The 13,378-nt window shown below is 55.3% G+C and overlaps 1 protein-coding gene across 4 annotated transcripts; it reads left to right on the top strand.

The window, feature by feature from the left end:
• Positions 1–2,279: 2,279 nt before the first annotated feature.
• TRIM72 (tripartite motif containing 72) lies at positions 2,280–11,505 on the top strand. Of its 4 annotated transcripts, none has more exons than XM_054027574.1 (7): positions 2,280–2,432; positions 4,359–4,752; positions 5,015–5,110; positions 5,517–5,747; positions 7,594–7,616; positions 9,079–9,197; positions 10,046–11,505. In XM_054027574.1, exons 2-7 carry the CDS (start codon positions 4,378–4,380, stop codon positions 10,615–10,617), a joined length of 1,416 nt encoding a protein of 471 aa, XP_053883549.1. In that variant the 5' UTR covers positions 2,280–2,432; positions 4,359–4,377; the 3' UTR covers positions 10,618–11,505. The 4 variants fall into 4 exon arrangements, with proteins under 4 accessions (XP_053883549.1, XP_053883548.1, XP_053883550.1 ...); XM_054027573.1 differs by having other exon boundaries at positions 2,281–2,391; XM_054027575.1 differs by lacking the exon at positions 2,280–2,432 and adding an exon at positions 2,458–2,693.
• The last annotated feature ends 1,873 nt before the right edge of the window (positions 11,506–13,378 follow it).

Raw genomic sequence — 13,378 nt, forward strand, 5'->3', positions numbered from 1 at the left:
TGGAACTCAAGATGATTGCCCTAAAGCTGTGGCCAACCACAACATCCCTGCTAGCCTTCTGCTTCGAACTGCACAATGCCCACAGGGATAGAGCTCACGTCCTCCTGCTACAAAAACCCAGGCCCTGAACCCCTGGAGGAAAGCCCTCCCTCAGTAGCTGTAAAGTTATAGGGCCTATGATACACATTTGAGCAGCTCTGATTCCTACCAGCAGAGGGCATGAGAGCACAGACACAGTGTGTTATAAATAGGCTTGGCAGAATTCAATTTTTATTTTTTTTATAATTTCAACAGATGTTGGTTTTCTTTTAAACTTTTTTTGAGATTTTGATTGACTTAAATTTTCAGTTGCATTAAATTATGGGGGAGGGCTCAGACAATTATTTAGTGACGATAGGCATTGAGATTCAAAAAGTGAAAACTTTGTAAACTGGTAAAACACAAATTGTCAATATCACATGTCAAAAGATACAAAGTAAATATCCTGACATCCCTGGTTTTCCTGTTCATTCCCTAGTCCATTTGTGACAAGGCCCATCCAAAAGTCTGAATCACTGGATTTGGACTCTAATAAGCTCCCAAGCAGCATTTTCCCTATCTGCAGATTTCTATTATCATCAATGGAAACATGGTTTTGACAGTTTGTGTGGGTGTGCGATGAAATCCACTTTTAATGAATGAAAATCTATTCCTTCCGAGTCTATGGGAACAGGCACCATTAACTGAAGGCCACCTCAGTGTGGAGTGAATTCTTCCACTTCAGCAGCTTTGACACTTCCTTTTCTCTTAAAACGGGGGGCTCTGTCTGAGACGCCAGTTTTTAAATCCAATTCTTCTGTCACACAGGCCAGTTTCTCCTCTCAAAAGCAAAGAAATCATATGGAGACATCCCTATTAATGCCTTATCTAGTCCACATGTTGTATAGCACTGCTGCCATGCCTCACCCCAGAGGTGGCTGCATTTTGACACTGGATGAGCAATCTCTCAATATCCAGACTGCAAAGTGCTGTGGTGAAACTCATTAGGGAAGATTTTATATTAGCAAACAGGGTAACAAACCCCAGTTCATTCTCTCTCTTCTCCTCAGACGGGCGTTTTGTTCACAGACACTGAGAACAGCTGAGCCAGCGGGTGACTGCAGTGGGCAGCATTCTGAATCAATTATACGGCACCACTCTAGGTGACTAGCAATACTCAAACTTTAAATCTGGGAGTACCAATCCAGAGAAGATGCAGAAGCTGTGTGAACTCATCCTGAGCTGGAACAGGGACTGCAGGGTGGCTCTACCAGGTACTGGAGGACAGCTACAAACACCATGTGAAAGAGTTTTGGGGGAGATAGATGCAGGCTCTCAGAGGGGCTGCATCCAGGCAGCTCAGGACTCCAGTTCTGATCCTTCCCTCCTCACTAGGCTGCACTAGGGCTCAGACAACCCCACCAATTCCTCACCAAGGCCTTGCCCCAACACCTCACTTACTCATGGAGCTCCTGCTTCCCCGATGGCCTCAGAAGCACTGGCCTTTGGGGGCAGGGCCCAGGGGAGAGGCGGGGCAGGGACGGGGCCTCAGGGGAACAGGTGGGGCAGGGGGAGGTTCCAGCACTCCTGCTGTAGTGTCTGGTTTTCAGAAATTTGAAAGTACGCAACCCTACACCCAAGTACAGACAGCTCCATTCACCCCCACCGCTCCCACGCTGATCTCCGTGTGTCCACCAAAGCTCACACACCCGGCACGGTCATCAGCTGCCATGACTCTCTGCAATATCTTGGCTGGGGAATCCGATCGTGGCAGCTGGCTGGGCCGAGCTGGGCAGCTAGATCCTCCCCACCCCAAATCACAATTGATCCGTGCCCCCAGAGTCCGACAGCATGAGGGTCCCCAGGTGACTGGAACAGCAGTGCAGGGTGCTCCCCCATAGGGGGATCTCATAGCCCATGGTTCCCCGGGGGAAGGGAATGGGATGGGGAATGGAACCCAGGCATCCTGGATGATAACGCTCCACACCCAGACCTTGGGGTGCAGGGGAAGTCCGGGATGCAGAATGGGACCCAGGCATCCGGGAGGGCAGTGCAGGTCACTCGCCCTTATCAGAGAGATTGTGCTGGGGAATGAGAGCCATGTCTCCCCATGCCAACAGCTGCCTGAGCAAGTCGCCTGTCACCCTTCCCTCCCCCTCCTGCTCTGCAGACAAAAAACTGGTCGGTGTCCTGTGCTTCCCAGAACCGCAGCGCGTTATTGATCTATATATAGAGGCAGGGAGGGGCCGTGGAGCAGTCGCACTGAGCCTGAGCCCATCCCAGCAGTCAGCTGCTCCTCGGTGCCCATCCGATCTCTGCACCTCATCGCCCTCCAGCCGGACCCTGCTCCCCAATCCGTCTCCTCCGATCTCAGTAAGACGCTGCTTCTTTCTCTCCCGCCCGGAGCGGTGGCTGTGGGTATATTTCGTTGCCCCTTGGGCTGTATGCAGCCTATTGCGACCGGGGTGCCGGGGTCCAGGCTTGGAGGGTGGTTGGGCAAACTTGAAGGGAGGCATCGTCTTTCTGAACGGCGAAGAACGGGGCAGGCTGCGTGGGCAAGGTCAAAGGATCTGACGGGGACATGGGCTCGGCCGCTGCCCTCTAGGATGGCACCAGGGGTTAGCTGGTGCAAGCTGGAGTTACTTGGCTCTGGGCAGGGATCAGAAATACTCAGAGTGAGGCCTCTGTCTGTGTCAGTCAGTCTGCGTCCCTCTGTCGTGAGTCTGTCTCCATTTCTCATGTCTTTTTTTCTCCTCTCTCCTGCGTGTCATTTTAACCCCCTAGTGCTGACATTGAGCCTGGATGGTAGCAGCGGGACAGCTTGTATGCGGGAAGAGCATGTGGCAGGGAAAGGGGGGGGGGCAGAGAAGGGAGCTGGCTGTGGGGGGGGCTGGTTTAGGTTAAATAATCTCTCTAGGCAGAGGCTAAAAATGTTCCTCGGTGTCTCTCTCTCTGTTCGTATCTGTTCTCTTCTGTTTGTGCGTCTGTCTCCCTCCCTCCATCCCTCTCCCTCCCCCCCGGCCCAACTCTGTGTCCGACGCATGGAGAAGCCATCCAGGCCCCCTTTGCTGCATGTCAGGCCCCTCCGGAATGGGTCTCACCCATCTCTACCTATTGGGGATCAGTCTATTCCCTCCCTTCTGCTTTCACCCCCTCCCAGCGCCCCTCTAGCCCCTTATTCCCAGCTGCAATGTGGACAAGGTGGGGCAGGACATGGAGAAAGCCAGGCTGGCTCATCCCACTCGGGAAATGGCCTTTATTGGTCCTCAGACGTGGTCCTGACATTGGCATGCAGCATAGTCTGGGGAGTGTTCAGCCCTGCAGACCGCTCCCCATCATGCAGGGGGGAGGGATAGCTCAGTGGTTTGAGCATTGGCCTGCTAAACCGAGGGTTGTGAGTTCAATCCTTGAGGGGGCCATTTAGGGATCTGGGGCAAAAATCTGTCTGGGGCTTGGTCCTGCTTTGAGCAGGGGACTAGATGACCTCCTGAGGTCCCTTTCAACCCTGATATTCTATGATAGCAAAAAGCACAGCACAGCATAGCATGAAATTCATAGATTCCAGACGGGACCATTATGATCATCGAGTCTGAACCCCTGGATAACACAGGCCCATCTGTAACCCACACATGCTGCAGATTAAGCCAAATACTTCTTGTCCTACCTGCACTACAGTACAACGACTGCAACACAATGCACCTCACGGCACCAAAACACCATGCAACGCAATGTCAATCGATGCACGTGGAATTCACTGCGATCAATACTTTGTGCTTAACGAGACTACAGGGCAATGCCAGGTCACGCACGGCACACTGCAGCAGAGGGAACAGAACGCAATACGTATTCGCTGTCAAACAGCACGCAACTGCAAAGCCATAAATCCCGTGCAATTCACTGCAATGCCTGGGTGCAGTGGAACACACTGTAGCAAAATGGCATCAAGACAAAAAAGCAGAGCTGTGCAACACAGTCAGACACAACTCCCAGGGAGAGGCCGTGATCCACAGATGGAGACTCTGCCGGCCCCAGAGCTCAGCTCCCATTGCCATGTCCGTTCCAAGCCAGCTATTTATAGGTATTTGTCACCTTGCAGCCATGGGCCCAGCGGATACCAGGCAGGGTTAACATTCCTCCAGTAGGTCAGGCTGCAGAGGCCAGACACATGAGGAGGCAGCACAGGGGGAAGGGAAATGACTCATTTATCCCAAGCAGGGCTGGGGAGGGCAGGGAATGGGACTTGGTGCCGTTCCCCTCTAGGGGGCTTTGGCTCCCGGACTGGCTGGTTCAGGGGGTGGGAATGGGGGTACATGAGTCACCTTCTGTCCCCTCTCTGCCAGCCCACCCCACCGCCCAGCCATGTCGAACTCCAAGCAGCGCCTGATGCAGGGCATGCACCAGGACCTGAGCTGCCCCAGCTGCTTGAAGCTGTTCAAGGCCCCCGTGACGGCTGAGTGCGGCCACACCTTCTGCCTGGAGTGCCTGTCCCGGGCCGCGGCCTGCCCCACCTGCCAGGCCCCCACCAAGGTGGAGCAGCTGCACATCAACCAGCAGATGGAGCACCTGGTGCAATGCTTCCGGCAGGTGCCCCACGACCACTGCGAGGAGCACATGGACCCCCTGAGCGTCTACTGCGAGCAGGACCAGCAGGTCATCTGCGGGGTGTGCGCCTCGCTGGGCAAGCACAAGGGCCACAACATCATCACGGCCGCCGAGGCCCACCAGAGGATGAAGGTAACAGACCCATGGGCCCATTTAACCCGGTATCCTGCCCTCTTGTCCCCTCCATGGATCAGACCCATGGGCCCATCTAGCCCGGTATCCTGCCCCTTTGTTCCCCCCATGAATCAGACCCATGGGCCCACCTAGCCTGGTATCCCGCCCCCTCCCTGCCACCTTGGATCAGACCCATGGGCCCATCTAGCCCGGTATCCCGCCCCCTCCCTGCCACCTTGGATCAGACCACTCGATTCATCTTTTTCTCTTGCTCTCTCAGAAACAACTTCCCCAGCAGCAAATTCAACTGCAGGAGGCACAAGTGCGTAAGGAGAAAATGATCACTCTGCTGAACAGACAGATAGCAGAGGTGGAGGTGAGAGAGCAGGGGCTGTGTGTGTGTGTGTGTGTGTACACACGTGTTGAGGACATTCGGATGTGTGCTGTGGAAGGGGATCTGTGATGGTGATTGAAACGGTGGGTGAAGTCACTGTTAGTTCACAGGGATCCCACTGGCCTGCGAATGTCAGACAAGCAACGCCCAATAGTTAAGTCCTCACTAGAGACCCTACAATACAAAGCAGTGTGTGCATCCTCCATATTCATGAAGACAAATGTGGGGAGGAGGTTGCTGGGGGGCTCCCACCCCAGGGATTGGAGCAGATCAGGGAGGGGAGGTGCTATTGGGGGTAATTACAGGGGGCTCTGACCCCAGGGGGGGATCGGGGAAATGGGGGTGGGGAGTGGCAAGGCAGTGACCATCCCTCCCTCCCCGGCTGCAGGACACGGTGGTGCGATTCAAGCAGCAGGTGTCGGAGCAGCTGGGGGTGATGCGCGCCTTCCTGGAGGTGCTGGAGGCCTCGCTGGGCCGGGAGGCAGAGCGGGTGCAGCAGCAGGCCACGGCCGTACTGCGGGATGAGCACAAGACCATGGGCCACTACCTAGACCAGCTCAAGCAGATGGAGGCCGTGCTGGGTGAGGTGCAGGAGGAGAGCCAGACCGAGTTCCTGAGGGTGAGGAGAGACCCCTTCCCCCCCTGCCTCTGTCTGTCTGGGACTCTGCCCCTTCGTCTGTCTGTGACTCCATCCCTGGTGTCTGTCAGTCTGTGACCCCCTGACCCCTGTCTCTGGCTGTCTCTGTGACCCCACCCCTGCCTTCCTCTGTCTGTCTGTGACCCCACCTCCTGTGTCTCTGTCTCTGTGATCCCACCCCTCCCTCTATTTGTCTATGACCCCACCCCCAATGTCTGTCTGTGACCCCATCCCCTGTGTCTGTGTCTCTGGGCTGGTCTACACTGGGGGTGGGGAGGGGGAATCAATCTAAGATACACAACGTCAGCTACGAGAATAGTGTAGCTGAAGTCGACGTATCTTAGATCGACTTACCTCGCGTCCTCGCAGCGCGGGATCGACGGCCGCGGCTCCCCCGTTAACTCCGCTTCCGCCTCTCAGCCTGGTGGAGTTCCAGAGTCGACGGGGAGCGCGTTTGGGGATCCATTTATAGCGGCTAGACGAGACGCGGTAAATTGATCCCTGATAGATCGATTACTACCCACCGATCCGGCGGGTAGTGAAGACGTACCCTCTATTTGTCTATGACCCTGCCCCCATGTCTGTCTGTCTGTGACCATCTGACTAAGGTGGAGGAAGGAAAAAGCCCCACAAGGGAGGTGGGTGACCGCTGGCACCGTAGTCTCACATCCCAGCTGGTGTTCAGGATTTAGCCAGCAGAGGTGACAATGTCATCTGGGTCCCTCTGTCTGGCCAGAACATCCCTCAGGATCAGGACAAGATGGTGATACAGTGGACCCCTGGGTCCCAGCAGATGACGTAGGTGGCAACCATGATGGGGAAACTTGATCCTTCCTTCTAGGCCACCCATCCCCTGTTTTGCAACCACCACCACCCCACCAAACAGGAGTGGTGGGTGGGACAGCTACTCCCTTCATTATTCTGGCCTCCAGTTAGACCTAATTTCCAAGCTACCAATTTTGGTTCATTGATTTCCAGTTCCTTTCTCCTCTTGTTTACCCCCCCGCCCCCTTGGGGGCATGGTCAGCAGAATTGAATGCAATCTGTCTTTTGTGTTTTCTAAACTATTTTCTATCCCCCTTTGCGCTGGACTACTGTTATTCGGGCTTGGTCCACGCTAGCAACTTATGCGGGTGTAACTGTGTCCCTCAGCGGTGTGGAAAATCCACATCCTGAGCCACGCAGTTATACCGCGCAAACTCCCTGGTGTAGACAGCGCTCTGCTGACGGGAGAGCTTCTCCCACCAAGATAGCTACACCACTCGGGGGGGGGGGGAGGGGATTGCCTACACCGGGATGCAGAATGGGTAGATAGCGTCGTCATTCAAGCACTACAGCGGCGGAGCCTTTTAAGTGTAGACAAGCCCTTAGAGTCCAGGGCTCTGCACCACACTCCTTGTGTCTGTCTGTGACCCTGTCCTCCCCCCAACATCCCTTTGTCTATCTGTCTGTCTGTGACCTCTCCCAACGTCTGTGTCTATCTGCCACCCCCAACCCCAACATCCCTGTGTCTGTCTGTCTTTTGTGACCCCAAACATCCCTGTGTCTCTGTCCCCTTTAGGTACATACCAGGTCCCTGTGTCCATTCCCCTCCCCAACACACGCACGCTCCTCTGGGTCTGGGTGTGACCCCCACCCACAAATGCACTTCCCCCACCCCGGCTCTCTGTGTCTATCAGACCCACCCCCGACTCTGTCTGTTTTTTTAACGTCATGTTCTTGCCTCTGTGGTTCACGGGGGCTGGGTTAGAGGGGGGCTGGGTGGGCTGGGAATGGGGAGATGCTGTGGGCCAGGTGCTAATCTTCACCCTCGTCTTCCTCTCCACAGAAATACTGCCTGGTGGCCAGCAGGTGAGCGCTCCCACTCCTCTGCCGCTCTCCTTCAGCTCCCCCACGACCCCGCCCCCCAGTCCGCCCCATAGGGCTGGAGACATCAGACCGGAAGGGCCCGACTGGGTCACCGAGTCCAGTCGCTGCTCTCGCAGCCCCTCCTTCCCCCCTTGTCAGCTCAGCCCCGTCCAAAATGGATCAAGCTCCATCCTCAAACCCGCTCAGTTCCTGGCCCGCACTGCTGCTGCTGGGAGGTCGATCCAGACCCACCCTTCTCCGATGGCCAGAAACCTTCTTCTCCTGTCCAGCCTCCCTTGCTTTCTGCCCGGTTTGTCCCCACCTCCTCTGGTTCCAGCATCGCTTACAGCTCTGCTCCCTACCCCGATGTGTCAGTAGGGAGCGATCAGACCCCCTCAGCCAGTGTTTCGCCAGGCTAACCCGGCCAAGCACATCCGGTCTCCTCTCCTCCAACCAGCCCTGCAGGCCCCCGATTGCCCATGGCTGCACCTGGTCCACTCTGGCTTCATCTTGCTTGAACATGGGTGCCCGGAACTGGAAACCGCATTCTAGACACGCTTGCCCACAGCTGTCTCCTTGGGAGCCTCTGCCCCAGGCCTTGCTCGCTCACCAGCTTCCTCTCACACGCGTGTGCTCTGGCTCGCTCTTCTCACCCCCCCCTCTGCCCTTGCACACGCGTCCCTGACCATACTCAGGCCTTCTTGCACACTCACCCTTTTCACTGCCTTCATTTTGCACACTAGCTCATCCCTTGCCCCCTCCAGTGTCAGTATTCCTGGCACACTCCTTCCCGCCACACGTTCCCCCTCCCTACCGTGCCTTACATTAGGGTAACACCTCCACGTTCCAACCAACATCGGGGCCCCGTTATGCCGGGCGCTGCGCAGACCTCACTTGAGATGGAGGCCCCCACTGTGCCAGGTGCTACATGACCCCCCAACCAACATCAGGGGACCCATTGTATCAGGTGCTGCACAGACTTCCCCCTCCCCCCGCCAACCAAGATTGGGGGCCCTGATTATGGCAGGTGCTGCTCAGACACTCAGTGAGCTCACATTCTAGGCAAAGAAGGGTTTATTAGCCCCATTTTACAGATGGGAAAACTGAGGCCCAGAGCGATTCAGTGACTTGCACGAGTGGGTTTGTGGCAGCACTAGGAATTGAACCCAAGTGTCCTGAGATCCAGGCCAGTGTCTTAACCATGAGGCCAGCCTGCCTCTCCTATTGTACAAATCCAGAGTGCCTCTCTTACTGTGTGCTCCACCCCTCCCCTTGCACACGAGCCTCGCACACTCAGGTCTTGGGAAGACAACATTCCCTGCTGGATGAATAGCACTGAGTCACACAGTCTTGACCTCTGCATCGCCCCTTATCCTCTCCCTCTGACCTCCCTACACCCCCCCCGTCCCTACTGGTTCCCCTCCCTGGGCACATGGCCCCCTGACTGGCTCTTCCTTCCCCACAGGCTGCAAAAGATCCTGGGAGAGTCCCCACCAGTCGCCCGGATGGACGTCCAGCTGCCAATCATCACAGATGACTTCAAGTTCCAGGTGTGGAGGAAGATGTTCCGTGCACTGATGCCAGGTAGGGCAGCTGCAGGAGAAGGATCAGTAGGGATGCTCTGTCATTGCTGGCCCCACTGCCCCAGTGCAGCGCTAGGGGGCGCTGTGCTGCAGAGAGCAGGTCGGTGGCTCAGTAGGGGGCGCTCTCCCCTCGCAGTCAGCGCTGGCCCCAGGGCCCCAGCGCAGTGCATGGGGGAGCTCTGTTGCATTTCAAATGAGATTCATACCAACACTCTGGCCATTCATGGTTTTTAAATATCCCTGGCATTTTTCCAAGAGTCAGTGAGTTAACCACAATGTCCTGGCAAAATTCCAGCTATGGTGACTCCATTCTAGTCTTTACATTCTACCTTCGCTTTCAGTGCAGGATTGCAGCACGACTGCTAAACAAACCCTGCGTCCCATCCCAGAGGTAGCTGCATCTCAGCATCAGGCGAGGGATCCCTGTATAAATAGTCCTCCTGCCCCAGAAGTGGCTGCATCTCCGCAGCGGGCGAGGGATCCCTGTATATATCCAAGGATATATTCTATTCTCCTTTACCCTGCACGGCAATCACCAGTTGTGCTGGGTGCTAAACAGACCCTGAGTGAAGTGATCAGCTCAACAGACCCGTGGCAGAGCTGGGAATAGAACCCAGGCGTCCTGGGCCCAGTGCAGTACTCTATTCATTAGGCCCCAGTGTGCTGGGCACCCTCTGGCCCCCACCCGAGATCCTGGCCTCCCTTGAAGGGGACGGTTGGGGTGCTGCGTGGGAAAGAAGAATTAGGAAAAATGGGGATGGTGGGAGGTGACAAGGGGTGGAATTTTGGGCTAACTTTCCAGGATTCCACATGATGCCCCATTCCTTTCTCCCCCTCCCCTCCCACCAGCTCTGGAGAACCTGACCTTTGACCCAGACACGGCCCACCCCAACCTGGTGGTGTCGGAGGACGGCAAGCGGGTGGAGTGCGTAGAGCACAAGCAGCCGGTGAGCTCGGACGACCCGGGTCGCTTCGACAAGTCCAACTGCGTGGTGAGCCGCCAGAGCTTCTCCAGCGGCGAGCACTACTGGGAGGTGACGGTGGGCGACAAGCCGCGCTGGGCGCTGGGCGTTATCTCGGCCGAGGCGGGGCGAAAGGGTCGGCTCCAGGCTCTGCCCTCCAACGGCTTCTGGCTGGTGGGCTGCAAGGAAGGCAAGAACTACGAGGCCCATGTGGAGCATAAGGAGCCGCGGCTGCTGCGGGTGGAGACCAAGCCCAGCCGGATCGGGCTGTATCTCAGCTTCGAGGATGGGATGCTGGGGTTCTACGATGCCAGCGATGAGGACAACCTGGTGCCGCTCTTTGCCTTCCACTCACGCATCACCACCACTGTCTACCCCTTCTTCGACGTCTGCTGGCACGACAAGGGCAAGAACAGCCAGCCGCTGGTCATCTACACGCCAGAGCCGGAGGCCTCCTAATGGTGCCCCGCAGAGCCAGAGGTGCCATAGCCACGCCCAACCTCGCCCCACGGAGCTGTGAGTGCTATAACCATGTTGCCAAAGGCGCTGTAGACTCGCTCAGCCATGCTCTATGCTGCCAGATATGCCCCAGCCATGTCCAACCTTGACCCAAGATGCCAGAGCGGAAGGTGCCACAACCACGCCTAACCATACCCCACGTCACCAGAAGAGCCATGACCATGCCCAGCCGGCCCTATGTCACCAGCTGTGCCATAACCTCACCCCACATCCTCACGCCATACCCAACCATGCCACATCGCCAAGTGAGCCACAGGCACTCCCAACTATGTCACCTGGGCTGGCGGTGCTGAAACCACGCCAAGCCACACCCCACATCCCCAGAGAAGCCGTGCCCTGCCATGCCTCGCTATGCCTGACATCACAAGACCAGGAGGTGCCTCAACCATGGCCAACGTCGCTGGAAGTTCCATAACTATGTTGTCAGATGCTCTGTAACCACAGCTAACCACATCCTACATCGCCAGTAGCTCCGTAACGATGCCTTGTCATGCTACCATCAACAGAAGAGCCATTATCATGGTCCCCCATCACCAGAGGTTCATGCCCCCATTACCAAAGGCATCTCAATCATGCCCAAGCATGTGTCCATTACCAGAGACTCCCTGGCCATGCCCACATAGCTGGAAGTACCACAGCCACACCCCATGCCATCACTGCTCCTCCACACATTCGGATCCCATGTGGCCCAACTCCAAGCTCCCTGGGACGGGCAGTGACCCGACGTGGTTCCAAGCCTCCGGGATCTGTACAGCCACTGCTGGGCTCTGAGCATGTTCGCATCCACCCAGATACGGTCTCCAATAAATCATGGTCATGTCCACTCTGCCTCCTGTGTGCACGTGTGTGTCTGGGCTTCTATCTGCCGTACGGCCCCCAATCAGTCTGTGAGGGATCAGCTACAGCTTTATATGGGCCCGGACGCCTTATTTACTGGGCACTGTACCAGCATTAGTGGATTTATCTTTCTGGCACACACCCATGTGAGTGCATTATAGGCATCTCGTCATTATTGCTTGTTATGGTAGCAGTTGGAGGTTGCAACTAAGATCAGGTCCCCATTGTGCCTGGCACTGCGCAGACCCCGACCGAGATCAGGGCCCCATTGTGCCTGGGACTGCACAGACCCCGACTGAGATCAGGGCCCCGTTGTGCCTGGCGCTGTGCAGACCCCGACCGGGATCAGGGCCCCCAGTGGGTCAGATGTTGCACAGAGCCACAGTGAGAGTCAGTCCCTGCCCTGAAGAGCTTACGGACTGAACAAACAAAGGGTATGAGGGGAAACAGAGAATTATTATTAGGGATCATCACCCACAGCCGATCAAGGAGAGGTGGGATACTGGCCTAGATGGGCCATGAGTCTGGTCCAGGGTAGCAGGGAGATGAGTAAGTGTGAATGGGGAGGGGGGGTGTCAATTTTTTGAATTTGCCAAAGTGCCAGTTAGATTTCATCTGAAAATCTAACAAACTAGATTTTCCTATTGGAGAAACATAGCCAGTTTGGGGCTGGAATTTAATTCAGCTGGAATTTAATTTACTGCATCCCGGGAGTGCTGGCTTTCTGATTTTAAAGTTGGGTCCTTCTCAGATCTAGTTTAACCTCGGTCAGAATGTCTCAAATGAGGACACTGGGTTATTCTTAACCAGCCAACCAGTATATTAATTCACCATGAATGACCCAGATCTATAATCAACAGTTATCAGTTCTTCCGTATTTCTAACACACTTACCGCACCTAAAGTAATTCTCCAAGAAGTAAAGTTACGTCTCACAGGCTGCACCTTGAGGAATCTGGTCTTTGCTGTTTCTCATGTTGGCTTTGAAAGGAACTTGTTTAAAGCATCCAAAGCAGGCGCTTAAACATTTTCTGTGAGATTCTCTTAGTTCAAGTGACTTGGGTGTTCCAAGGAGGAACATCCACGTAGCATTACTTAGAAGCCAAAATGCAATTCCTCGAGGTCTCACTAGAGAGAGTGCAGCCGCAACAAGAGAACTAGCAATTACACTCACTACACAGATGGGAGGGGTTAATCCACACACACACATTCCCGAGAGGCAGTAGCTACCTAGTGCTTTCTACACTGGGGGTTAGGTCAATTTAACTACATGGCTCAGGGATATGGATTTTTCAAACCCCTCAGTGACGTAGCTGAGTCGACCTAACGTTTTAGTGTAGACCTCGCCTGAGCCATAAAAAGAAAGAACAATCTCTGAAATTAAATCTCACTGCTGGTCACCCTGGGATAGGAGGAGTGTGTCCACGTCACGGCAGCTTCTTTGTCGGAGTCAGCAACTTCTGACGTTTTTTAGACCCTGTTTCGGGGTTCGGTGGAGGTATTTTCTGCTTGGTTGTTGGCTCTCAGATTTTGGATTGCTCAGTGCCTTCAATATCCAGTAGATGGCACCAGTGTATAACAAATGTCTTTGCTCCTTTTCTTAGCAGAGGCTTTGTATGTTTCATCGAGGATTAGGAGTCCCTGGGGCACCTTAGGCCTGGTCTACACTGGAGGGGAGGGGAGGGGATGTCGATGTAAGATACGCAACTTCAGCTACGGGAATACCGTCGACATATCTTATGCCGACTTACCTCCCGTCCTCATGGCGCGGGATCGACGGCCGCGGCTCCCCCATCGACTCCGCTACCGCCACTTGCTCCAGTGGAGTTCCAGTGTCAACAGGGAGCGTGTTTGGGGATCGATAT

This window comes from Malaclemys terrapin, chromosome 4, assembly GCF_027887155.1.
Source record: "Malaclemys terrapin pileata isolate rMalTer1 chromosome 4, rMalTer1.hap1, whole genome shotgun sequence".
NCBI classification, from domain to species: domain Eukaryota; kingdom Metazoa; phylum Chordata; order Testudines; family Emydidae; genus Malaclemys; species Malaclemys terrapin.